Source organism: Panthera leo, chromosome A2 (assembly GCF_018350215.1).
Source record: "Panthera leo isolate Ple1 chromosome A2, P.leo_Ple1_pat1.1, whole genome shotgun sequence".
NCBI classification, from domain to species: Eukaryota; Metazoa; Chordata; class Mammalia; order Carnivora; family Felidae; genus Panthera; species Panthera leo.
The window spans coordinates 126117927-126142378 of record NC_056680.1 but is presented as its reverse complement, the minus strand read 5'-3'; the positions used below and the strand labels follow the sequence as shown (position 1 = coordinate 126142378).

The 24452-nt window shown below is 42.4% G+C and overlaps 1 protein-coding gene across 4 annotated transcripts in view; it reads left to right on the top strand.

Annotated features, from left to right (window-relative positions):
• ELMO1 (engulfment and cell motility 1) overlaps positions 1 to 24452 on the top strand; it is a 530544-nt gene that overhangs the window by 198808 nt on the left and 307284 nt on the right. For all 4 annotated transcript variants that reach the window (XM_042922198.1, XM_042922210.1, XM_042922218.1 and 1 more), the window contains exons 11-13: positions 2747 to 2797; positions 5339 to 5461; positions 6887 to 7018. In XM_042922198.1, the coding sequence (XP_042778132.1) occupies positions 2747 to 2797; positions 5339 to 5461; positions 6887 to 7018 (306 nt within the window). The remainder of the gene's footprint in view (positions 1 to 2746; positions 2798 to 5338; positions 5462 to 6886; positions 7019 to 24452) is intronic.

Below are 24452 nucleotides of genomic sequence, written 5' to 3'. Positions count from 1 at the left end.
CTGAGAGAGTGCTAGGTTTAGAGGGGGCTGGGGCAGAACCTCCCACTTTGCCAAGGCCCCCTGGGGGTTTTGGGGGGTGTGGGAGAAGGTGGTGGTACAAGGGAGGGGTCTCTTGCTTCCCCATGCCTCCTGGATGTGGGAGATTCTCCCTGTCTCTGCACAGGTGAAGGGAAGGGGTACTTGTGTGGGGAAGGGGGCTCTTGGGGATGGGAGCAAACGGATCCTTTTCCTTACAACTACACGCCATTATTCATGTTACCATTTTCATGGCATACATGTTGGTGAGGTCCCTTCCAGATTTCTCTCTAAATATTTATGGTTTTCATAAGTATTATTTAAACAAAAACCTTTTTAAAACTTAAAAGATTTGGTGGGAAAATCAGAAAATACAGATTCAAAGGAAGAAGTTTGAATGAAACCTCTAATTGCATGCCCCAAGAGAGAACTCTTGCAACTGGTCACACTTTGTGTGGCCCCTCTTCCTGCTTTCTTCTAAGCAAAGCCTCTTCTACATACATGATTTTTTTTCACTACATGCACTGGTTATTTTTTTAACTGCTTTTAAAAATGAAACAGGATTTTGTGAATATCTTTCCATGTTAATATACATATATCCATATTTTTTTATTTTTAAATTTTTTTAATGTTTATTTTTGAGAGAGAGAGACAGAGTGTGAGCAGGGGAGGGGGCAGAGAGAGAGAAAGAGAGAGAGGGAGTCACAGAAACTGAAGCAGGCTCCAGGCTCTGAGTGGTCAGCACAGAGCCCAACGCAGGACTTGAACCCATGAGCTGCAAGATCATGACCCAAGCCAAAGTCGGATGCTTAACTGACTGAGTCACCCAGGGCCCCCCCCCCTACATCCATATTTATATCTATCTATACTTTTATATCATCTTAACGGTATAAAATATTCTCTATGGACTCTCAAGTTTACTCAGTTTTCTTATATTGAACAACAACAACAACAACAAATCCATGTTGGAGACAAGGATTTTTTATTTTCTCCCTGACCAAGTTTCTGTTCCTTACAAGGGTAGTAGAAAACGTTCTTTCATTTCCAATCATTTATTGTCTACTTTCTGCCAGACATAGTGCTCCAGGCATGGAATACAAAGATGAAAAGGACAGTCTCGGTGCCCTTAAGGTGACCATAGGCTTACAGAAAAAGATAAATAATGTCAACAGATAATTACAACAATTGCTGTAGATACTGGAAATAAATTGTCCTTTTTAACTTATTTAAAATTTCATCAATCAATAGGCTAAAATAGAGAATTTTTTTCCTTTTTTGTGTGTGATTAGGCAGTAATTTCATTTTTATAAAAGAAAATAAATTAAAAGAACTGTAGGGTCCTTTGGGTTCTTTGTTTTTCATGTGGTCCAAGAAAAAAAAGTGGACCTTCCTATTTGCATTAGGAAGCAAGTACTGCCTTCTGTGTGCACCATAGAAAGACAGGTTCTTTCCAGGCTGCTCTTTTACTTGTTTCTGTGTGTGTCATTGTCCTTGCTTTTTTTATTCTTAAGAGATTGGAAGGTGATTTGAAACACCTCACAGTGTTTATGTACTTTTCTCTGCAATGCAGTGGGTCAGCAGGGGTGTTAAACTAAAATTGTAACCTCTAACAGAGTCCTCTGAATTTCCATCCCTTCTTTTTTCCTACTTGCTTTCCTTTCTGTGGTGACAATGGCACCATTAGGTTGGTGTAGAGAGCAGTGTTGACATCCTTGATTGTCCTCTGACTGTAAGTCCCCACATTCTGTTTCTGCCCAAGCCTGCTTGCGTGTCCCCCTTGCACTTTCTCCCTGTGTTCTGGGTCCTCCTTGTTTCCCGCAAGTTTATTTTAACCTCGAATGAATCCATGGTTGTGTGTTTGAATCGTAGCTTAGTTTCTTCTCTACTCAGTTAAGAGCAGCAACCCTAAAATCCAGCCCCTCCCTGCCCAAAAAACAACACACAGGTGTCTTCCTGAATATGAGCAGTATTTTTGTTTTTGAATGTTTGTACCGTGGTTGTACCCAACTTTATAATTTCTCCTTACTATCTGTTTCTCAATATTTAGAAAGAGTGTCCATGAATCATTTCTTTTAATAAAGTCACCTGCAATTCCTCTGTGTTAGCCAGGCAGCCCAAAGCCCAAAATACAGCTTGTAGAAATGATGCCTAGCAGTGCGGAGTGTGGGCTCTAAGAGCTTTGCATTTGCTCAGATATTTGTCCTTCCCTAAAGAGCTGCTCGGTTCACTTGCCTAGATTGTTTTCAAGCCCTGGGATAAGTACCACTCCCTCTTTGGTTTTGCATAGATTAAGAAGGTTTAGGTCCTTAAAATGATGGTTCCCTACCATGGGGATCTCCTTGGGGGCAGGCGTGTCTCCTAGTGAAACCTCCCTACACGTGTATAGTCTAATAAAAGCTGATGAGCCTTTGGAATGGAGAGCCATTGCTCTCCTTTGGAGCGTTCACTTTTAATTCAGTACTCAATTTTTCCTGGAAGGTGGAAATTCCTAAAAAAAGGAGAAGTTTGTGGGTGCCAGATTTCCTTCCTCTGCTTTTGGACAAAGCTTTGTTATCAAAACAGAACATTCAAAAAGTCATTTGAATACCACTGCCTGTTGGTGTCTATTCCTTCATAAGAAATACTGCTGATATACAGTTAGGAAGCACACCCAGGATAAAGTCGTTTGGGGCCATGTTGAAATGGATTTTTCTAACCTTAGGTTTTATGTGGGTGTGTTTTCCTCCAACAGGAGATGGCGAATATTTTGGCTCAGAAGCAGCTTCGTTCCATCATTTTAACAGTGAGTACCTACGTGCCGTGACTTCTTCGTTGGGTGGGAATGGTCTGGTGTGTTCATATATCTCCTCTTTTGGCTTCCATTCGTGGTGTGTTCTATGACTTGCTTCTGTGAGGAAGCAGTAGGAACTAGAAAGGAAGAAGTGTGGTTTTGGAACTGGAATAAACAAGGCTTTCCCACAGGAATGGCCTCCTTTGGTTGTAAGGAGGAGTCTCTGGAACTGCTCTAGAAAGACATTCTGGCAGAAAGGGGTGGAAATCTCTCCCAGTGGTGCAGGTTTATTACAGTTACCATCACTCTAGCTTTACATTTAGGAAATCAGGGGCTCCTTGACTTAAAAAAATCCACTTGTGTGAGCTTATACAGCTTTTAATGAGGAAGCTAGCTGGAAACCTTCTCAGACTGACAGAAGCCCTGTAATTTTGACCATCATTTTCCTGGGCCCCTTTGCAAGACACAGGCAGGAAAGACATACATGGAATCTACTTGTGAACTGCAATGCAAAAATGACCTGAAATGTCAGTGGAAAAGAAGCCCTACATGTTACGTTGTGAATGCTTCAAAATAAATCAAATAGCATGATTTCCCGAGGCCTTATCTGTTGCTTGCCTTTTAACCGAAGGCTGAAAGAAACATGCATGATTGATTTCCAGCTTACGAAAGAAGCAATTTCTGTTTCTGTGATTTCAAAGAGTTCTACAAGCTCACAATTACACACACACACACACACACACACACACACACACACTCCAATATAATGAGTCTTTTGAAAGTTAAAAACCTTTATGAGGGCAAACAATAAATATTCTAGAATCCAAAGCCAATGGCAATGACTACAGTTTGTCATCAAGTTTGATTTTAAATTTCCTGGCTGACAGGATAAAAAGAAACATATGAGTATAATTTTCATTGTTTAATGAAAGAGGTACCCCAGTTCTTTGGGGATGACACACTTTTCCCCCCAGGAACTGGAATATGAAATGGGTGTTTGTTGAGCATCCTAGTAGATTCTTGGTCCAATAATGGTCTGGTAGAGATTGCAGAGGGGGGATTCATGATATGGTTCATCTTTGTCCTGGCTCTCAGTGGAAGTGGAGGCTTCACTACCAGATGTAGTTCAGTGAAGGTGTTTGTGTGAGAGGAGGAAGGTGGAGGGACAAAGGATGAGAAATGTTAAATTAAGGTCTTAGCCCATGGTTGTTACCTGGGTGTGGCAGTGGGGGTTAGAATGCCCAGAATTAGCATGGGTGGAAGTGGCTGTGGCCGCCATGTCTGAAAGATCACTTTGCTTCAGTGGGAAATCTCCTATGAGACTTTGATGGCTGGAAGGTCAAGGGTGGTATTCTTAGGCAAAAACTTGGAGCACAGATTCTTTTGAGTTGTTAGTAAAAAAGATGGCTATACACCTTGGATGTGAGGCACATACTATGAAGTAACATTCAGTTCTGAAAATGGAAGGGTATGGGGTCTCATTCCACCTCTCCATCTCACTGACTAGCTTCCCACCCACACAACCCCAATATTTTGGTTCAGTGACTTTTTTCTGTTCCTCATTTTTTCTCTCTGCCTGTCTTCCTTAACTGGCTATTTTGATGTGGTGCTCACAGCTAGGACATGGAGTCCAATGCATGCTCGGTTTGGGAGCTAACCTAGAGAAAGTTCTTTCAGATGGCAAGATGTGGTTGGCTCTATCACATTCAAAACCACTGATTTGAATAGTCGTTTCACCACAATGACCAGTTGTTTGGTTGTTCGGCATTTTTAAGGCACAACCACGGTCTCTGCTAAAGAAGATACATGTTAGGCCCAAGCATTCAGTCTCCTTTCTGACCCAGCTCTGGTGGGGGCAAAGGCCTCCATATCTAGTCTCCTGCCATTCCTTTTATATTTGTTCCACTTTCACTCTCTTTCTAAGGGGAAGGGTCGTTTTATTTTTCATTTAATTGTTAGTAGGCGAGTAAAGTTAAGCACATGCATTCCCTCACTGCATTGTGGTGGTGGTGGTCTCTGGATAGTTTCCACAGTGAATTAACTGCAGGCCTGACAGATACTTTGCTTTTTTGTGTTGCTTCTAAAACTTTTCCACATTTAGAAGTGGGATCACGTGTCAGGGACCATGGTAGGGTGAAATGATGGCAAAATTGCTTACAAGACGTATGCACCATTCGCTCCTCTACTGGCCTGCAGGGGATGCTTCTGTTGCAGAAATCCAGTCTTCCTTCTCAGCTTATTTCAGGCACACCTTCTTGACTCATATTGTGGCAATGACCAGTGCATTTCTAGTGCCTTCCATTCTTCTCCCTCCCTCACACAGTAGGTCTTTTCCTGGTTTCTGGCCCAAATAGCAGGAATGTTATTGGGCTCTGGAACATAAACAAAAGCTCTGAGATCACCTCCATGCCCCCCTTTCTTCCGAAGGGCGGTTCCACCCACCAGCCCACACTCCCTGTGCCTCCAAATGGAGAATTCTGGGGCTCTACCTGGCATAGTGATGGGGATTGTTTGCTTTTTCTTTTTTAAATTTTTTCTGAACTATCTCTACAGAATGTTATCCGAGCTCAGAGAGCCATCAACAATGAAATGGCACACCAGCTGTATGTGCTACAGGTGCTTACCTTTAACCTTCTAGAAGACAGGATGATGACCAAGATGGACCCCCAGGACCAGGTGAGTGCTCACCAGACAGCAGCAAAAGCACATAAGGGAGAGAAAGTTATTTAAAATCTTTTCTGGGGCTACTCCCAAACCAGGAATTTTTAGGTGATGATAATTGTTTTATCGTCATCTTAGAACTTGGGGGAATGCATTTAAAATTTAGGCAAATTTAGGATCAGAGAATAAAGCAAATGGATTACTCCATTATACATCGAACACACGCATATTCTTCCTTTATTGGATAAGAAAGCCTGATGTCACACAGCCACAGATCTTGGCTTTTGGTCCCAATACCTTCAATGGTAATGGCTCTGGAGTCAAGTTCCTGGACAACCAGGGCCATTTGGTTGCTCTGTGTCATAATGACCCTGAAGGTTGAGGAAGTGATTTCCATTCTCCCGTTGTCATTACCGAAGGTGGGGGTCCCAGGTGACACCTGATTTCTGGGCTTGCGTTTTTGTTGGTTGGCTGTTTGTTATAATTCTCTCAAGGTCTCTGATTGTTGTGTGTGAGAGGTTATGTCTCCATCCAGAAGGCTTTTGGGGAACTTTACTGCGTGAGGGCAGAGTGAGAGGAAACAGCTGGGAATCCTGCTGTAGCACATTTTCAACTTAAACAGCGCTGCAGCTTTGGAAAGGAAAACACTCATTATTGGCACGTGAGGGCCTGATCTATTGCAGATGTGAACTGCACATGTGAAGTGTGTAACAGCCACAGCACTTCGTTCATGGCACGAGGCCATGCGATTAAGAATGATGGAGAGGCTTTGAGAGGCTGTCCGCCATGCCCTGGACTTTTGGCAAGGCCAAGTGTAATCATCCCAGAGAGATGAGACTGTCATCCTACCACTTCTAGTGATGGAAGGCCATGCATCTTAATGTGGAACAGCCCTCCCTGTTTGGAAATGCTTCCTTTTATTTATTTAAAACATACATTTTTCTCTTATCATGGTAAAATACACATAACAAGAAAGTTAACCATTTTAGCCATTTTGAAGGGTTTGTCTCCATGAAGTCACTTCTTAGTGGAGTCCGGGACCCCTTGTCACTTGAATGCTGTTCATAAACCTCTGTGCCTCTCACTTTGTTTCGAACAGTGCGGAAGTCCCAGGTTCTTGAACTTGGCTTTTCTGAACCCAAGCCTTCCATCATACTTGGGGCTCCATTTAGAACTTGACTAGGCAATTGACACCAGTATTCCAAGTGACTTGGCCATGAGGATAATCGTGGAGGGTTGCCAGGGCTGACCAGCAGGGAGAGTGGCAGGGGGACTATGCAGAGCCCTAACTTAGAACATTGGTTGTCTTTTATCTGTTTTTCTTTTGCCTGAAAGCAGTGATTCATTTAGACCCTGGGGAAAGAGGGAGTGTATGTAATGTCACATAATGAAAGCAGCTCTTCCCTCCCCCTCCTTTTTTTTTCTCCCTAACGCCTTCAGGCTCAGAGGGACATCATATTTGAACTTCGAAGAATCGCTTTTGATGCAGAGTCTGAACCTAATAACAGCAGTGGCAGCATGGAGAAACGCAAGTCCATGTACACACGGGATTATAAAAAACTTGGCTTCATTGTAAGTAAGCTGTCTCCAGTAAGTGCTCTCCTTCCAACATCAGGGGCCTGACCCCAGCCACACAACTGATGGCTCCTCTGAGCGTGTGGTCCTCTTGCGCCTCACAGAATAGTTTCCATATTTTCCAGATGTTTAGCTGTTTAAACAGGATCACATGAAAATCTCTTCTGGCTGCAGTGAAGCGGAATAACTTGCACAAGTGTGACTAATACTGAGTTTGTTTATTCGGTTCTGATTAAGTGTAGTTAGCCCGGGATGCATCTAGACTTCATTAAATCTACTTCACAAGATGCTTAAGGTTCTATTCGAATTAAATGGGCAATGGCAACTGTGGGACGGATCTTATTATTGGGTTAGTGATTGGATTACTTACATACATGGATTTTGTATCAAAGTCAAATTGGGAGGCTCCTGACATGTATTCACGGGCAGATTTATGTGATTTATATTTTCCTAAAAGTTTTGCCTTGCTATGGGCACTTGCTATGGGCTCCTAGATTTTCTTTTTTTCAGTTTACAGATCAGAACATAGCTTGTCTGGAATATAATCTGTTGTTTTTGTTTTAACTTGGATTCCTTTCTTGCCTTTATCATCATTGCATTTCTCCTGTGACTTTGAGCTAATTAATCTCAAATTCTCCGGCTGTAAAATTAGGTCTCCATTTTAGCCTCCATTGTAAATGGCAAAAAATGAGATTTTGGCTTCAGGGATTAGAAATCACCAGGCATTGCTTTATATTACCGGATACCCTCTCCTTTAATACACACACGCGCACACACACACGCACAAATATTAATATTTATATACATCAGTATCCTGCTTTATATGGTATTTGGGAAACCTTGCCTTTCATGGGCATTGTCTTTGCAAATATTTCCACGTGAGTTTATTTGTATTTTTCATTACTGAAGACTTTTTCATTATTTGGATGGACTACACTTTATTTAATCAAACCCTTTTACTGAGCATTTCAATGCTTTGAAATTACCAATAAGTCTACAGTTAACATCTTTGCCGCCCATTAGTTATACACATCCATGATCAAGTTATTAAGATAAATTTGTGGGACTGTCATTTCTTTGGCGTATATTTTTAAGGTTGTTGTTATTACCAAATGGCTTTCCTTTCCACAAACACTGAGTCATTTCCACTTTAATCCAATGGATCAGAGTGACTATTTTTTTAAACTTTTCTAATGTTTCCTAAACTAAAAAAATCTGATAAATTATTGTTTTTATAGTGATAGTCTTAATATATGTTTTCTAATAAGTATACTTGTCAAACATCATATTGTTGCTTTGCAACTTACTGTACAGAGGTACTGTGACATCATTTTTACCTCATCATATCTCATATTTTTTAATGTATATTTATTCATTTTGTGAGATAGTGTGCCACTATGGGAGGGGCAGAGAGAGAGGAAGAGAGAGAATCCCAAGCAGGCTCCATGCTGTCAGCACAGAGCCCGGCACGGGGCTTAAACCCACAAATGGTGAGATCATGACCTGAGCTGAAATCAAGAGTCAGACGCTCAACTGACTGAGCCACCAGGCTCTCCCATATCTCATATTTTGACTGACACTACATTTGATTTTATAGTTGAATCTATTTTTTAAAATCTTAGCAAAAAGTTTCATGGCTGAAGGACCACGTGAGATTTCCCTGTACTTGCTGTGTATCAATGGTCGAGGCTTGTAGGTGACCCCAGCCCTGCTCTCATGCATCTGTGCATTGGCAGAGCCTATTTATCAGGGATATGGCTGAGGGAATGTGGATGGGGCTCACGTTCTATTTCCCCACCCAGTTCTTTACAGGTTTACTTTTGCATGTTGAACGAGGTCTATCCAAATTACCAGGGAAGCTTTGGAAAATCACCCAATCTCCTACCCTCAAATCGTATCAAAATAGCTTGGGAAGAGATCAAGGCATGTGTATTTCAAAATACCCCCAGCTGATTCTGACATCTTATCCTGGTGGAGAGCCTGGGTGTAGGGTTTGCCTGAGTTGCTACCGTTTCGTTGTCTTCCTCCACTATTGCCTGGATTTCCAGTGCATTTGAACTATGCAGAAAATACACAATGCTAGTTCTTTCTACATGGTGCCACCCAGGACTCATTGTGTCTCTGCCCCAGGTCCTAGTGGTTTTTGTCAGCGGGAATTTGGATCCCAGAATGCACAGTGTCATTTCTTCTTCTGGCGACGTGTGTGAAGGACAGAGGAGAGAGGGAAGTCAGGTGAAGAACACTTACCAGGACTTGGATTATTACAGGTTCTTAGGGTTATGCCAGATCTGTAGGAAGGGTATATATAATGGGTGTGGGACGTATGAAACATCTACCTTTTTATTTTCGTGTTCTGGTCCTATGTGAAATAATCAGAGTATTTCATGAGCCAAACTCTGAGTGACTTTTCTCAATGTAGCTCCATCTGTGTTAACATGATGTTAATTCCTTCCACAGTTTAGTATTAGAGTATATCTGTCTTAGTTTTCAGTGTCTACTGAGTGTTCTGCTTCAAGTACTTTAGGAAAAACAATGTATTTTTTTCACTTAAAATTAATTTGATGTGGTTTTAAGGCTTTAGCTCTTATGTGGCCTCCTTTCAAAGGACTTGAAAAGTCATTTTAGAAAAAGCAGAGACCTGGAACATAGAATAACCAAAAGAGAGTGTTGGTTTCCTTTATTTTTCCATGGTTCTTTTTTTGGTTTTCAATTTTAGTCCTTCCCTTGAAACTTCTTCTAGGCCACTGTTGTGCATAAGAGAGTTGAGAAATTGGAAAGATGAGTTAGTAATGATTTCTAATGGTGGAAATTTTCCAACAGCTTTGACAAGCAGAGATTTTTAGTTTCGAAGGCCAGTCCGCCAGAAACAGACAAGCCTCAGTAAATGGAATCATGCGCTCATTGCGCCACCTAGAGACCGTCGTGCAAAAATGCTGGCGGGACACAAGTGGCCATAAAATCTCTAGGTGCTGTAAGCTGTCTTGATGCACAATTCTCTCTGTGCTTCTGAAAGAGGAATAGTCTTGCCCATTCCCTTAGTGAACTCCTTACTGTCTCCTCCTTTAGGAGCACTTGAGATTTGGACAATCTTTTGGATCTCTTTGAGGAAGAATTTCAATTCATAAGATGAAGATTGTTGTTTCTCATTTCACATCTCCTAAGGAGGCAATGCCTAGGAAGTGTTAAATGACAAGTTTTTGGAGTTCAGTGGGCCTAGATTTTAATTCCATATTTCCTAATTACAAGCCATTGGACCAGTGGGCCTGTTATTTTCACCTCTTCGGCCATCAGTTTCCTCAACCATGCAGCTACTGTTCTATTTCAAGGTTGTTGGAAGGCCATTAAAGATCATCTGTTAGTGAGTGGCCCAGCACGTGGAACGGAGGATGTGGCCAGCAAATACCACTTCCCTTCCTTGCTTTGTGGAGAGCACATATCATGGAAGTCACAGGCAGCTTGTTCAGTTTTCCACAGCAGGAGGGGCAGTTGCTCCCACAAGGCAAGCAGAACAGTTGTTAAAGGATAATAAAGCACAACACCTTTGAGAAGGCAGATGGCCTTATGTCTCTTCTCAGCACAGCATCCCGACAGAGCAGGTTTTTCTGATGAAATAATTCTGAAATCTCAATTTAAAGTGGCTAAATGGCGTGTATGGTTAGTCATAACACAGAAAAGCATCTGCTTCTAAAACAAAGCTGCTTAATCTTCTAAGATCTCTCAGTTCATGATTCTCTAGTTTCCAAGTAGACATGCCTTTGCACATCCCTGGGTGGGAGGAGGGTCAGGGTTACTGGAACTAAGAAGGGAAGGGCACATGTATTTCTCAAGGTGATGGAAGGCAGATTCTATTTAGAATGACTTTATTTTGAAAACCGGGGAAATGCCTGCTAACAAACTGTACCTTGTTGACTATAATGGTCAAGAACTGTGTCAAATGATATTCATACTCTGTGAAGAGTTGTGTTCCTGGCTAGAAACCCTTCAGATGTCGAATTGGTAGCTTCTCTGCTTAAGATTTTTACCTTTGTCGTTTGTGGGACAGTCATTAAAAAGGACATATTTGTAGTTCATCTTTCTTTCTTTCTCTTTCTTTTTTTCTTTCTTTCTTTCTTTCTTTCTCTTTCTTTCTTTTCTTTCTTTCTTTCTTTCTTTCTTTCTTTCTTTTGTTCTTTCTTTCTTTCTTTCTTTTGAGACAGAGAGAGGGTGCATGTGAGTGAGGGGGAGAGAGAGAGACAGACAGACAGACAGAGAAGTGGGGCTCACCTGGGGCTTGTGCTTTACCTGAAGCAGGGCTTGTACTCACCCGATGTGGTACTTGAACTCACAAACTGTGAGATCATGACCTGAGCCAAGGTCAGATGCTTAGTGACTGAGCTACCCAGGCTCCCTGTAGTTCATTTTTCTGATCTCTCTTGAACTAAGGCAGGTGTTGAAGTTGGACAAGGCTGTTTTTTTTTTTTTCTAGATGCTCCCCCTTCCCCCATTCCTTTAGTTTGGGACCAAAATAAACTCATTTTTAAAAGAAACTGTTTCTGAACAATATAATGTGCTTTAATATGAAAAGTTTTGATAAATATTTCCCTTTCCCTTAACATTTTCAGATTGTCTTAAGAGAAAGAAGTGACTAAGATGTCAAAGTGGAAAAAGGCATTGAGAAAAATATTATTTCAGAATTAAGATTCTCTTTTATTTATTAAAAACATTTTTTAATGTTTACTTATTTTGAGAGAGAGACAAAAGCGAGCAGGGGAGGGGCAGAGAGAGAGGAAGACACAGAATCAGAAGCAGGCTCCAGGCTCTGAGCTGTCAGCACAGAGCTTGACACGGGTTTCGAACTCACAGACCCTGAGATCATGACCTGAGCCAAAGTCAGACGCTTAATGGACTGAGCCTCCCAGGTGCCCCAAGATTCTCTTTTAAAATGTAGGTTTAATCGCGTTCAGGTTTGCTGAGGCCAGCACCTCACCTGGAGATGATGGTTGTTGAAAAGATACTGTATTACTCGTTGTTATCAAGAGAGGGAACGTGTCACCCCACACAGGACCATGTGGGAAAGCACTGGTGGTGGTCAGGAGGTAGAGGGAGTGAGGGGAAAACATGGACAAGAGCCTTTGTTGTGGTTTCCGTGAAAAAAGTCAAGGCAAGATAAGTGTAAGCAGGTTTGAATAATCTCCTAGAGATCGCCCTTAGTTGCCTGTTACCTGGCCCTGTGATTAGGGCAGGGGCACAGTGGCCCTGAGTGCAAAACCCTGATGAAGGAGATCCCTTGGGGTTTGGGATCTGGATTGGCTAGTTTGCATATAGAAGGCATGCTTCCTGTCTATAGGAATCAGCTAACCCTGGGAAGGGCAGTTCCTCTTCTCTTGGCAAGGATCTAAGATATCAAAGGATCAGAGAATATAAAAAAAAAATTTTAAATGATTAATACAGATTCATGTTAAAATTTTTAGAGGATTTTCTACTTCCAAATGATAGAAGAAAATTATACATCGTTACACAAGTATAATCATATGCAATTGCATATGTAGGGCTTGGTGTCATTTTAATACATTTTTTCTCAAATACAGATGGCAGGGAATGAAGTGAGATGGGTCTTTATCCATGGCTTCCTCCACCTCCATCCCTGTCCCTGTTTCCCTATCACAAGAGGAAGCCTCCTGGTCTAAATGCTGCTAGAATTTAACCATAACTGTAGCGTGACATCAGGATTAAACTTGGGTCTGAATTCAGGCTGTCCAGGGCTGATTCCTGACTCCCCTGATCACAGGCTGAGTGATGTGGGCAGATAACTTGACATTTTCATGTCTTAGTTTTCTCATCTTAAATCTGGAGTATAAGAGTTGTCTCTATCAATAGATTTGTGTGAATTAAATTAGTAGATGCTTGTAAATCACACCAAATAGTGCATGGCGCTTATTAAACAGACTATGAATTTAGATGCAGGTATGCCGATGTTACAATTACTATTGGTATTATTATTGGGGATGAGGGATGGGAGAGTCATAAGTTGTCCCAGGAGGATAGTGAAAAAATGCATGGTTCAAAATAAAAGTTACTGATGGAAGAACAATGTGTACCTGGGAAACTGCAAGCATGTGTCATGGGCTGACATTTTAGCTTGCATGCAGAGAGAAGTCAAATTGACTTTGCAAGAGAGAACAGATTATAGAGAATTTTAAATTCAGAGGGGTTTGAAATAGTCCTCATTGTTTATGGATTCCATATTTGCAAATCCAACTATTCACTAGAATTTATTTGTAACCCCCAAATCAATACTCCTGCTTTCATAGTCATTTGCAGACATGAGGTCAAACAAGGGGGGGAATGCTCCACCTTCTTGTTTTGGCTACAATACTTTAAGATGGAGTCCTTTTCATAGTCTGGCCAAGGCCTCAATTTTTGAAACTTGTGTTTTATGTTGGTGATATTGCTATTTAAAGTGGTCCCCAAGCGTCGTGATGCTGGGTTTTGTAAGTGCACAGAGCTGGGATGTGCCTTATGGGGGAAATGTGTGTGCTAGATAAACTCAGGTCAGGCCGACGTTCCAGTGTTGTTGCCGTGGGTTCATTGCTAATGAACCAACAATATGTATTAATCAAGTTGTCTTAAAAAATACATAAGACAAGGTTATGTATCGATTGGTTGGCAAAAATCATGTGACCAGAGACTGGAAATAGCCTAACACTGTATTTCCCCTAGGAAGCAATGGTTCAGTATTTGTTATATCCGGATTTTCCATGATGTCATAGAACATGGCTACAGGAAATAAGGAGAATCGAATGCACTACCAGTGCCTGGGGAGCTTTCAGTCAGGGGTAAGCCCTGGAGAGGAGGACCTCAGGCAGTCTCAGGCTCAGTCCCCTCCCAGCCCGTGGCCTGTGCATGATAAGTGGGGAAGAGAAAACCCACTGTCCACTAGCTGACAGGCGTGTGAGGTGTAACAATGTCTTCCCAACACTTGGTGCACTGCTCAGGAGACATGGCGGACATTGATGCATTTGTTTGGAGTCAGAATCTCCCTAGAAACTGCTGCTGTACAAAAATACCATGTTCTTGAGATCAGGGGAATTTTCATTCCACAATGACCGTACATAGAGGAGAACCCTGCCTATGGGAGACTTGGCTTCTATTTCTGCATCATTCCTGACAGGACTTTCTCATAAGGTTTTGTCGCTGAGAATGTGATTTGGTTCCTTGGAACACAGAGACAATAAGAATCCAGAATACATTTGTGGGAATTGCAGAATGTAAATTTTGACGTGTACCTAATTTTGTGATTCTCCTCATCTCTACCCCCACCTTTGCAACAAGGCATCTCTGGTAACTACAAGGTAAAGCAGCTTTTTGTGAAGTCACATTTTCCCATATGAATGATTTGATAATTAGGATAGAGTTCCTAGCCGAACACTTTTCTTTCAAGTAGTTAAATATGTGACCCATAAACAATAGGTCAGAAAAGCAAAAGGGACAACTAGTATTTTTCTGAATTGTCATTTATTGAAATTCTGCAAATTTTAGCCATACACAATTCAGGAGGTCCCTGTGTGGGCTGCGGTGCTCTTCCAGGAAGCTCTGGCCAATCCTTTCCAGTCCATCCAGCCCCAGACCATCCCTTCCACTTGAGAGACCCCTGGGGGATGTTAGTTGAGGGCCTACCAGTGACTGAGACACTGCCATGGTTCAGTCTTAGTGAATTTGCAGGCAGACACTGTGTGTGCCCGTTCCTTGGAGGCAAGTCTTCTATATTCTGCCTCGTGGGCACTACGATCTGGTCCCTTCTGGTCACACACCCCTTTTCCCTATCTGAAATGCAGCAAAGCCCCAGTCCTAATCATTTGCACTTTTGCTAGTGTAACCAACCCGGGAGATTCCGGTTATTATGAAGCTGGAGCAGAATCAGCCACCAGGTGGCGCAAAATCACAGCCGTTGATTCCCAACCAGAACCCCCACCCTCATCCTGCTTCTAAACTTGGGCAAACAGCCACTGGGACACCCAGTGACATTGCAGCTCTGCTTATCAGCCTGCAGAGGGTGAAGTTGTAGGACCAAGACAGGAGCCTTAGGATTTCGGAGGGTGGGGGCTCTCTTTAGCCTTCACTGGGGACTTTTGGGGGTAGGAACACCCCAAGATGCCCAGCTGGCCTCTCTATTAATTGAGATTTGTCTGTTGTTCGTGGCAGATGAGCTTTTCTCTGGTATCCACATATCCTGACTCTCATTCTCAATTATTTTTTCCTCATGCTGTCATGGGGGCCTTTTATATGAGGTATAATGGTCTGTACATCTAGTATTATCTTCTGTCTTAACATGGACATGCAGGAAAGAATGCACTGGAAATGGAAAAGCTAAATGCATATGGACTGTAGAAACGATAGTAATAATGTATTTTGAGGTTAAAAACACCCATAATCAAAACATGACAGCAATAACATGGAAGGGGTAGGGACGATTGGTGGAGCCCCAGGGAACCAGCATTATTGGGATGGGGTGCAGAGCTGTGTAGGGAACTCTGAGCTGATTCTTAATATACATTTCTCAGGTAAATAGAATTTATAGAATCATTTTTCAACTTTTTAAGTAGCCACTTCCTGAGTTGTATGTTCAAAGATGTTGTTGAGACTTTGGCCTTGATGATAGGGACTACTTGAGCCTCTTGGACATTTTTTGCATTTATCTCTGTGCCTTCCTCACTCCCAACAAAGAGCAAGGCGGGGTGGTGGGGGGGTGGGGTTCTGAAAGGAAAGCAGCCAAATGAGGGCATTCTATGAGGCTGCCAACAGTTGAGGCAAACGTTGCAGACAGCTATGTTGTTCACTTTCTTGATTGGTGAGTGCGAGTCATGTCTTTCCAAGGGACTCCTTCCTTACAGGTGAAGAGAAGACCACCAGTGTCTTGTCCTTACATGTCCAGGTTCTGTGGTTCTTTCATGAATGTTCCTGGTTACATGATACATAACATGGCACACACTGCCTTCACATTTGGTTTTAAGTGCAGAGACTGTAGCTTTGTTGAAGTTCTAATTATACATGTAGAAGAGGGAAAGTTAGCTCTGGAAAGATCTCTGGCAGAACCCAGGGAGATCAGATATCGGGTTGTATTTGCCATCAGTGAACCCAGCAGAGCAGATCACTGGGACAGAGAGTCCTGTGAAGTAGGCTCTTTAGGTTGGTGCAGCCTCATATGGCCACCTCTATCTCAGGTTAGTGTCATCACTCTTCCTAGTGATGGAGAGAGACATCAAGAAGTTCCATGTGGAATACTTACAGATCTTTTCTTCCCTGATCTTGCTTTGCTGTCTGGCTGGATTGGGGAAGTTAAAAGTGGCCCAGTGTGGCTTACAGGGGCAGCCCCAGCATGTGCTCTCACTGTGGGAGGTAAAGGGTGGGCCCCCTTTTCCTTTGCCCTTCTCTTGCCTTAAGGCATATGTTGTCCCCGCCATTTCCATCAGGTCAGTGATTTATGTATGTGCCATGTTATTCCCCTTGGCCCCACCTTAGCAGGGGGCAGGAGCCTGGAGGGGCAGATAATCTCCCCTCAGAATCAGCCCCCAAACATCTGGCATTTACCTGCTATGGATGCCCCCTGGAGGTGGTGAAAAGTGCATCGGTCCTTACTCCCTGACCAGGGACACATAAATAATTATACTTGTGAAATTTTTTGATATTTTTAAATTTTTTCTTTTTAATTTTTTATCTTAAGTAGTCTCCACACCCAACTTGGGGCTTGAGTTCGTGACCCTGAGATCAAGAGTTGCATGCTCCACCGACTGAGCCAGCCAGGCACCCCACGTTTTGATATTTTTAAAGGAAATAGTTTAAAAGAGAACTTTTTCATTGTAATAACAATATTTGAGCTTCATATTCCTCTTCTGTTTTTTACTGTAATTTATTTTAACTCTACTCAAAATTTTTCAGGGATGACTACTGAAAACGGAGTGAGGAAGACAGGTTTCCCAGATCCTTTCCTATTGAGCACCCATTGTTGTACCAGAGGTGGGCCATTTAGATCTCTTGTTAGAACTGGATCTGTTTTCTGTCACTAGGGGGCGCTCCTAACAAAGGCATGTGTATTAGTTGCTATCCAGGCTGAAGATGTCTTTATAAAAGAGCCACTCAGATGTGCTTGAGAAGGTGGAGTACTTAGTGGGGTAATTTTAGGAAAGGTTCACAAGAACCCCTGCCCCAGCCAAGACCTTTCACATTCCATTTATAGTTTAAAACCCACAAGAGCTTTGTCCTCTTTTAAACATGGCTGTGGCAGAAGGCGGCAACTTATTGAACAGTGTTAGTCATTAACCTCTTAGCATATTGTGCACACCTTCTTGGCATCCTTTCTTTATACATGGAACTTTGGAGCCAAAGGGCACCATCCAGCAGGTGCAAGGATGATACTTGGGGGATGTAGGCTTAGTGACATATAAATAAGTCCATTTTATTCAAGACTAACACAGCTTTTGTGAGCATAGCCCCTGGGCCAGACTGTCTGGTTTTGCATCACAGCTCCATTGCTCATCAGCTATGTGACCTTGGACAGTCGATTTAACTTTTATATACCTCACTATCTTCCTTAGTAAGATGGGCGTAAGTAATAGTCCCTGCCTTACCTTGCTATGGAGATTAATGAGTTGATATGGTTAAGTTCTTAGAAACCTGCCTGGCACTGAGAAAATGTTAATAAATTCTATGTAATTACTGATACAACCATTTAGATCTGATGGCCATAATGAGTCCAGGGGCCACATTTTCCCCCTTGGACAACTGGGACAGTTCTCTGTTAGACCATAACCAGATGGGTTCAGAGAGTAGAGATATGTTAGCTTCAAAAGCAAAGCTAATCCTAAGGGGTGACGTGTCCCAAAGTCCGTGAATTCTAGAGAATTTTTATGAGTGCTTATCAGGGCAGGAATTTTATACCCTTCAAAGAACCTCTTTAATGAAGTGGTTCTTTTTCCTCTGCCTTTTTGCTACTCAGGAGCAGCTAGCACACAGGCCTACTGCTAGGTATGTCCTTATGGATCCAGTCTGTACACAGTACAGTACTCAGTACACAGTAGTTGCTTCTGTGAGAACTTTCAAAGGCAGGGAGGGCTCAAAACCATGAGATAAACCAAAGAAGTTTTGCTGTCCACAACAGGAAACACTTTTCAGTTGGCTGACTCCATCCAAGATAACCATTGAGAGTACCGTGGACTTAGTCTGGACAGCGCGAGACCAGAGCATTTGATCAGAGTCTAGAATAGGATGAGCAGTTATGGCATCCTGGCGTCTACGATGGGTTGTTGGAAACATCCGTCACCTCTTCCCATTATGCTTTGCTGTCGTTGCCTGGCCTAGTGATTTTGCCTCTGGTAGGATCATATCAAAGCACCCTCGAGAACAGCTGGCTCTCCTGGGGTGCAGGCAAGAGGGTGAAGAAACTGTCAGTTGCTGATACAGTTGCCTGCTTGCTGTTGACCTTGCTTTGGACAGCCATTGAACAGCTCCACATGGAGTTAGGGTACCTTCTATTTTTATTCTTTTTCCTGAGACTTTTTTTTCTTTTTCTTTTTCTTTTTTCCAAATGGACACCAGTTGTCAATATGTCTCATAGCTCTGAATTCGGTGTGATGTGACCTTGGGGAGGGGGTGTGAACGTGACATCCAGACCTGTTTCAAGTCTGGGACAAAGTAATTTATACACCGGGAACTGGCTTCATGGTGTGGGATTCTAATTCTGGGGACGGCATTTTGTATGTGTAGGAAGACTGTCAAAACCTTTCCAATGGGAAGGGACAAGAACCAATTTGAGAAGAATGTGGTTATGTAAGAACTGTCCTGGTACAAGCATCTTGGCACAGTTCTTGTACTTGTTCATTCTGAAGGGGAGAGAAGGAGAGCAGGAGGAATTCTCTGTGAATGCTGGCAAACCTCCAGTCCCTCTGCTGAGAAATGATGCACCCTCTTGAGATGGTTCTGCAGATGACATAGTTAAAAGGGTGACAGGTGTTTCTTAACCCTTTCTTATTATTCTTGCCCCTCTTCTTTAAATGCTTACCAAACTGATCAGCCTGCTGGGAGTGTATGATTTTTAGGTGGCCCATTGGAGTTTCCATTGGTTTTACATCAGTAACAAAACAGCAACAGCAGCCACCCCTACCAACAGCAGCATTTTGGGGTTCTTCTTGGGGGCATGGGTCAGATGGTTCCCATGCAGTATTTAGTTTCATCTCTGCAAAGCACAAGGCACAGCTACTATTATTCCTATTTTAGAGATGCAGAAAATGAGGCTTTTTAGCTTTAGGAGGCTAAACACCTGCCAAGGGGCATGCATTGTTTTGGCAGGAAAAGGACACTTTTGCAAACTGTATGTGACCCCTTGAGTTGTTTAGCCAAGGGTACAGACTGCAGTGGAAGCAAGGTGGGGCAATAGATGAGTGTAGCGCATCGTGGCATGGCTCTTTTTCTGGCCTCTAGGAGCACTAAGTGGGTGTGCAAAGCTGAGACCTTCTCTACTCCCATAGAGTCCTGCCAGCGTTGAGAAACCTACCAAATGCTTGTCTCACCGTGGCCTTTTTATGCTCAGAATATCACTGTGAATGAAGAATGCACACCAACTGTTTTAAGGGAATGTGGGCAGACCATTGACTTTGCTTGTTCTCAAGTCAAACCTAGCAAAAACAAGTTCACATCCTTGTCTGGGGGTAGAAAGTAGAGTAGCGCTTGCTTGTTCTTGAAAACAGTGTTGCTTCCAGTTTTCCAGAATCCTAGAAAATCTTCCCAAATACTCAGGACCAGCAAGTGGCAGCAGCAGGGTCCAGGATCCTGGCCGCCTGACTGCAGTCTCCTCGTCTGCCTCTAGGCTGTGCTGTCTGTCTATTTAAGGAAACATGGAAATGCTAGATGAAAGGTCTCCCTCCCTCTGGATTCAATTCTGGTTAAACAGGGAGGCCTTGTTTCTGTTCTCTGGTTGTTTGCTTCTGCCAGCTACCTCAGTGTTTTCCAGTCATTTGAATTTTCATTGATTTTGTTTCTGAGTTTCCTTTGCCCTTCTCTTCTTCCTCCAGACTGGGAGCCTTTTCTGCTCAGAGATGCTTTCTCTTTACCACACCAATGTTCACCTTGCTGCATAATTAAAACAAAGTAATGAAGGAAAGCAAGGGCTTTGATGACTCAAGTCCTGAATGCTCTCATCTACCTGACTTTATGGAAATTCAGAAATTGGCCTTAATTTCTGCTTCCTACTGCTCATGGAACCTGATATTAACTATGTTAATTTTGCTTCTCTCAGCCATCTAACCCTTTATATATTTGTCTGAGATGTCACGTATGTTCCTTCTTAGCTCCCTGGAAGGATTCTCCCATACTCCTACTGTGGCCAATCCTTGTCACTTGTGAGCAGTGTGGGAGAGGGGATAGGCTGGAGAATGGAGAACAGAGAGGGAGATCCTTGCAGTTCGGCTCTTGTTCTGGGGGCAGAATTCACCACAAACAGCATATTTGGGACCAAGTCTGTTAGGAGAAGAGCTACGGTAGCCCTGACAGGAAAGCTGCATTAGGAGGCCCATTCCTCTCTTGCCCGGGGAAAGCGTTGCAGAGCCATGCAATTTCTGTGCACTTAAGGGAGCCCCGCCTCCAGCTGGCTGAGCTTGGCTGAACACCCACAGTAGGTATCTAAGGCATGGGAGGAGATATGGCCTGAACTTCAGCTGTCTGATCTGAGTGGGTCACTGAAAGATGGAACCCCAGTGGGCACCTATAGAATTCCTTGGTAATAATGGATCAGGCAATGGAATAGAGGCATATTATTAAATCTAGAGTAATAAGGGACTAATGAATTGACTCATTTTTTTCATGCAACCAATATTCACAAGCATTTCTTATATTTAAGGCATTGTGCCAATAAACTTCTAGTCACAAAGGTGAGCCAGGCAGAAGCCAAGACCTTTGTGGAACTTAGTGCTTAACGAATTCCCTGTACCTCTAGACCTCTGTGCATGCTATTCCCTTTGCTCGAACTCTTTCTTACTCCTCTCCCCTGCAGTTCTCAGTCCAGTTGTGATTCTGGTGGGATGTTACATTCTTAGACTAGAAAAGGTGAGTTTGATGGGCGGTCTGGGATCTTTTCCTGTTTCAGCACCTACTACCCTTGTTCACTAGTCTGATGTCTCCCTAGAGGGGTAAACCCTTTTCTGTTTTGCACACCATTGCATCCTTTGTACCCAGCACAGTCCCTAACACTGACACTGGATAGGCATATGGTAAGTGTGTGTTTAATTAATTAATTAATTAATTAATGATTCTGTCTTTCAAAAAGGGAGATGCATTTCTGTGTGTGTGTGTGTGTGTGTGCGCGCGCACGTGCGGCTGTCTGTCGGTTTGTAATACCAGGTGGAAGTTGATGTATAATATGAGAAAAATACAGAGTAGAAAATGCCCTTGAAATTCCAAAAGGGAACAGAAAGGATTTGTTTGAGGAATCCATGAAATTATATAGAAGAGACATTGGAAATGAGTGTTAAAGAATGGGCAGTGTTAGACATACAGGAATTAGAAGAAAAACAAAGGAACGAGCATAAGTGAGCTGGGATAGTGGGGGAGGGGCATGGGTGACAAGCAGGGAGAGGCTGAAGAGTGTTAAGACAATGTTCCTTTGATAACAGGCCACGAAAGATTGTGTGCTGGGGTGTTTAGATAATACTTGATAATTTTTTTTTTTGAGGGGAGGGGAGGGACAGAGATGGGGAGAGAGAGAATCTCAAGCAGGCTCTGCTTGTGCTCTAATCTCAGCCCAGAGCCTGATGTGGGGCGTGATGTCACAAACCATGAGATCATGACCTGAGCTGAGACCCAACAGTCAGACGCTTAACTGACTGAGCCGCCCAGGTGCTCCAATACTTGACAATTTTTAAATTAGGAGATTATGTGGTGAAATCTGAGGATTTCCCTTTGGTAGTATAAACATGACCTTTCGGTACATATTCTCTTAGTCTGTTTGCTGTGCATACCCATGGGGCTGCTATAGAACCTCTAATGGGTGTCCTGGAATAGAACTGTGTTGAGTACCCGAGGTGGATTCTTCTGAGCAGAACATAGTAGCAGACTTACATGTTTATGCATGTGCATGGATATGTGCATTATGTTTGTGCACACATGTGTCCCTGTGTGTCCCCATATACCAGCAGGAGACAAAGTGATGCCTAGAGAAAATTGGGTAGCCTGTAATGCCAGAACTCTCCCAATTTATTTGTAAGAGCTAGGAAATATAATTAATACTCTTCCTATAAAAGACCGTTTGCAGAGTCCTATTTTAGTGTTTCCTAGTGATGTATCAGTGTGTATATGTATGTATTTTGCCACCCTATTTTTAGTGCTGGGCATGAATATATGCCATAAGACGGCTGTTTACCAACGGTGTTGTACCTTTAAGCTCCCTGTGCTGCAGGCAGCCACCCTGAGTAGTGAGTGGCCTATGGTTCTAGGTCATCCTCTGATGTCCCTGAGCCTGGCAGAGCATATCCCTACCCTGGGTGGTTGACAGCTCTGTCTTTTTTGCTCTCCACTATGGCTTACATAACAGCTTTTAGTTTTCAGTTCAGTTTACATGTCAGAAAAAATTACGTCCATCTTATAAGAGATGTCCGTGAAGATATGAGCCTGGCAGAATGCAGGAAGCCAGGGGGCCTGGGTTAGATAAGTAGCATCTTGTGGGTTGTGCATTGTAACCTGCTGTCTGGCTTGTGTTTGCTTAGCCTCCCGGAGCCGTACTTCCCAGGTGTGTTCTTTTCCTCCCTTGTCAAGAAGCCAGGGGAAGGCGGTCAAAGCGCTCATGAAGTCCTGGGCAGTATTTACATGGTAGTGCAAACGTTACTTGTCAGGTTAAATTCAGGTAGTGCATTACTTGTCAGGTTAAATTCTTCAAATCTCTCTCCTAAAAATCCCTTCACCAGATCTGAACACGTATCTTCAATGTTTGGTTTTGCTTTTTGGTTTTGCTTTTACTGATACACTTTTTCTTTCCACTTTTTAGTAAGATTTCTTTCAGCAATTCGATTTGGTGTGGCCCTATTATGGAAACTTTAGAGAGGAGGGAACATCAGGAAGAAGCAAACAAATACATAGGAAACCACAAGAAGGCACCCATATCCCAGCCTCCACATGCAGACACTGCTACTGTTTAGCCTGTTTCTTTGCTGCTGATTCTGTGACCTCTGTTCTTTACAAAGTTGAGATTAAACTCTGTGTTCAGTTTCCTTTCACTTCCACATGTCATCAGTAATCCTTGATGCAAATCATGTGTAGTGGCTGGATAGCATTTCATGAAATGATTGAACGATAATTTACTTAGGCCTTCTCCTGTATTATTAAGGATTTAAAAAAATATTACAAAAAATGATTCAGTAGATATCACTGTGCATAACTATGGGTCAGTGTTGAGAATTATTTCCTTAGGAGGGATCATTAGACTCATGGACCAAAATGTAAGGACATTTTTGAAACTCTCATTTATAATTTTGTGTATTTGTACTTCCTATTTTAAAATCCTTCTCCCTGCTTTCCATGAACCAGTTTTTACTCATATTGTTTCTGCTACTTTATTTGAATTTTTTTTGTTTTTTAAAAAAGCTTATTTATTTTGAGAGAGAGAGAATGTGTGTGTGAGCAGGGGAGGGGCAGAGAGAGAGAGGGAGAGAGAGAATCTCAAGCAGGCTTTGCACTGCCAGCACAGATCCCGACGTGGGGCTCAAACTCACGAGCGGTGAGATCGTGACCTGAGCTGAAATCAGGAGTCAGATTGCTCAACTGACTGGGCCACCCAGGAGCCCCAGAATTTTTGTTGTTTACTTTTTTCTTTAAACTAACCATTTTAATTCTAAAAGCAAGACTTGCTTCTTGCAGAGGATTCAGGAGTGTAGATAACCAAAATGATTTAGGTAAGAATCAGCCATATTCCTTCATATATAAGTACTGTTACAATCTTGGTGATATTCTATATTTATATAGATAGATATGCTTCTACTAAAATTGTGATCCTACAGGTTACTTTTTAAATTTTCAAGATGAGTTTTATTTATAAGGTTTCTAGTCAAACACTAGGCTCGGAGAGTTTATTGTGCTATTTTAGTAGATGCTTCCCTTTATCTGACAGAGCATTGTGAGAAGTTTTCTTTCTTTCATGTCTCAGGTACACAATTTTGATAATAAAAATAATTCCTATAGAAAGCGTATTGAAACTTCTCTCCACGTTAGTCCTAGGGCTACTAAATGATAATTATTACTCTTATTTAATATCTCTCTGAGACAAATAAACATGCTACCTGCAGAACAAATGAAAGGTGTTATCCTGGAGCAAAGGAATTTTTTATGATCAACAGTCTGTCATTAGCATAATGTTTATTTTATGCATTTGCAGACTTCTTATCACCTGAATTATAGTTTATAAATATTAACCTAA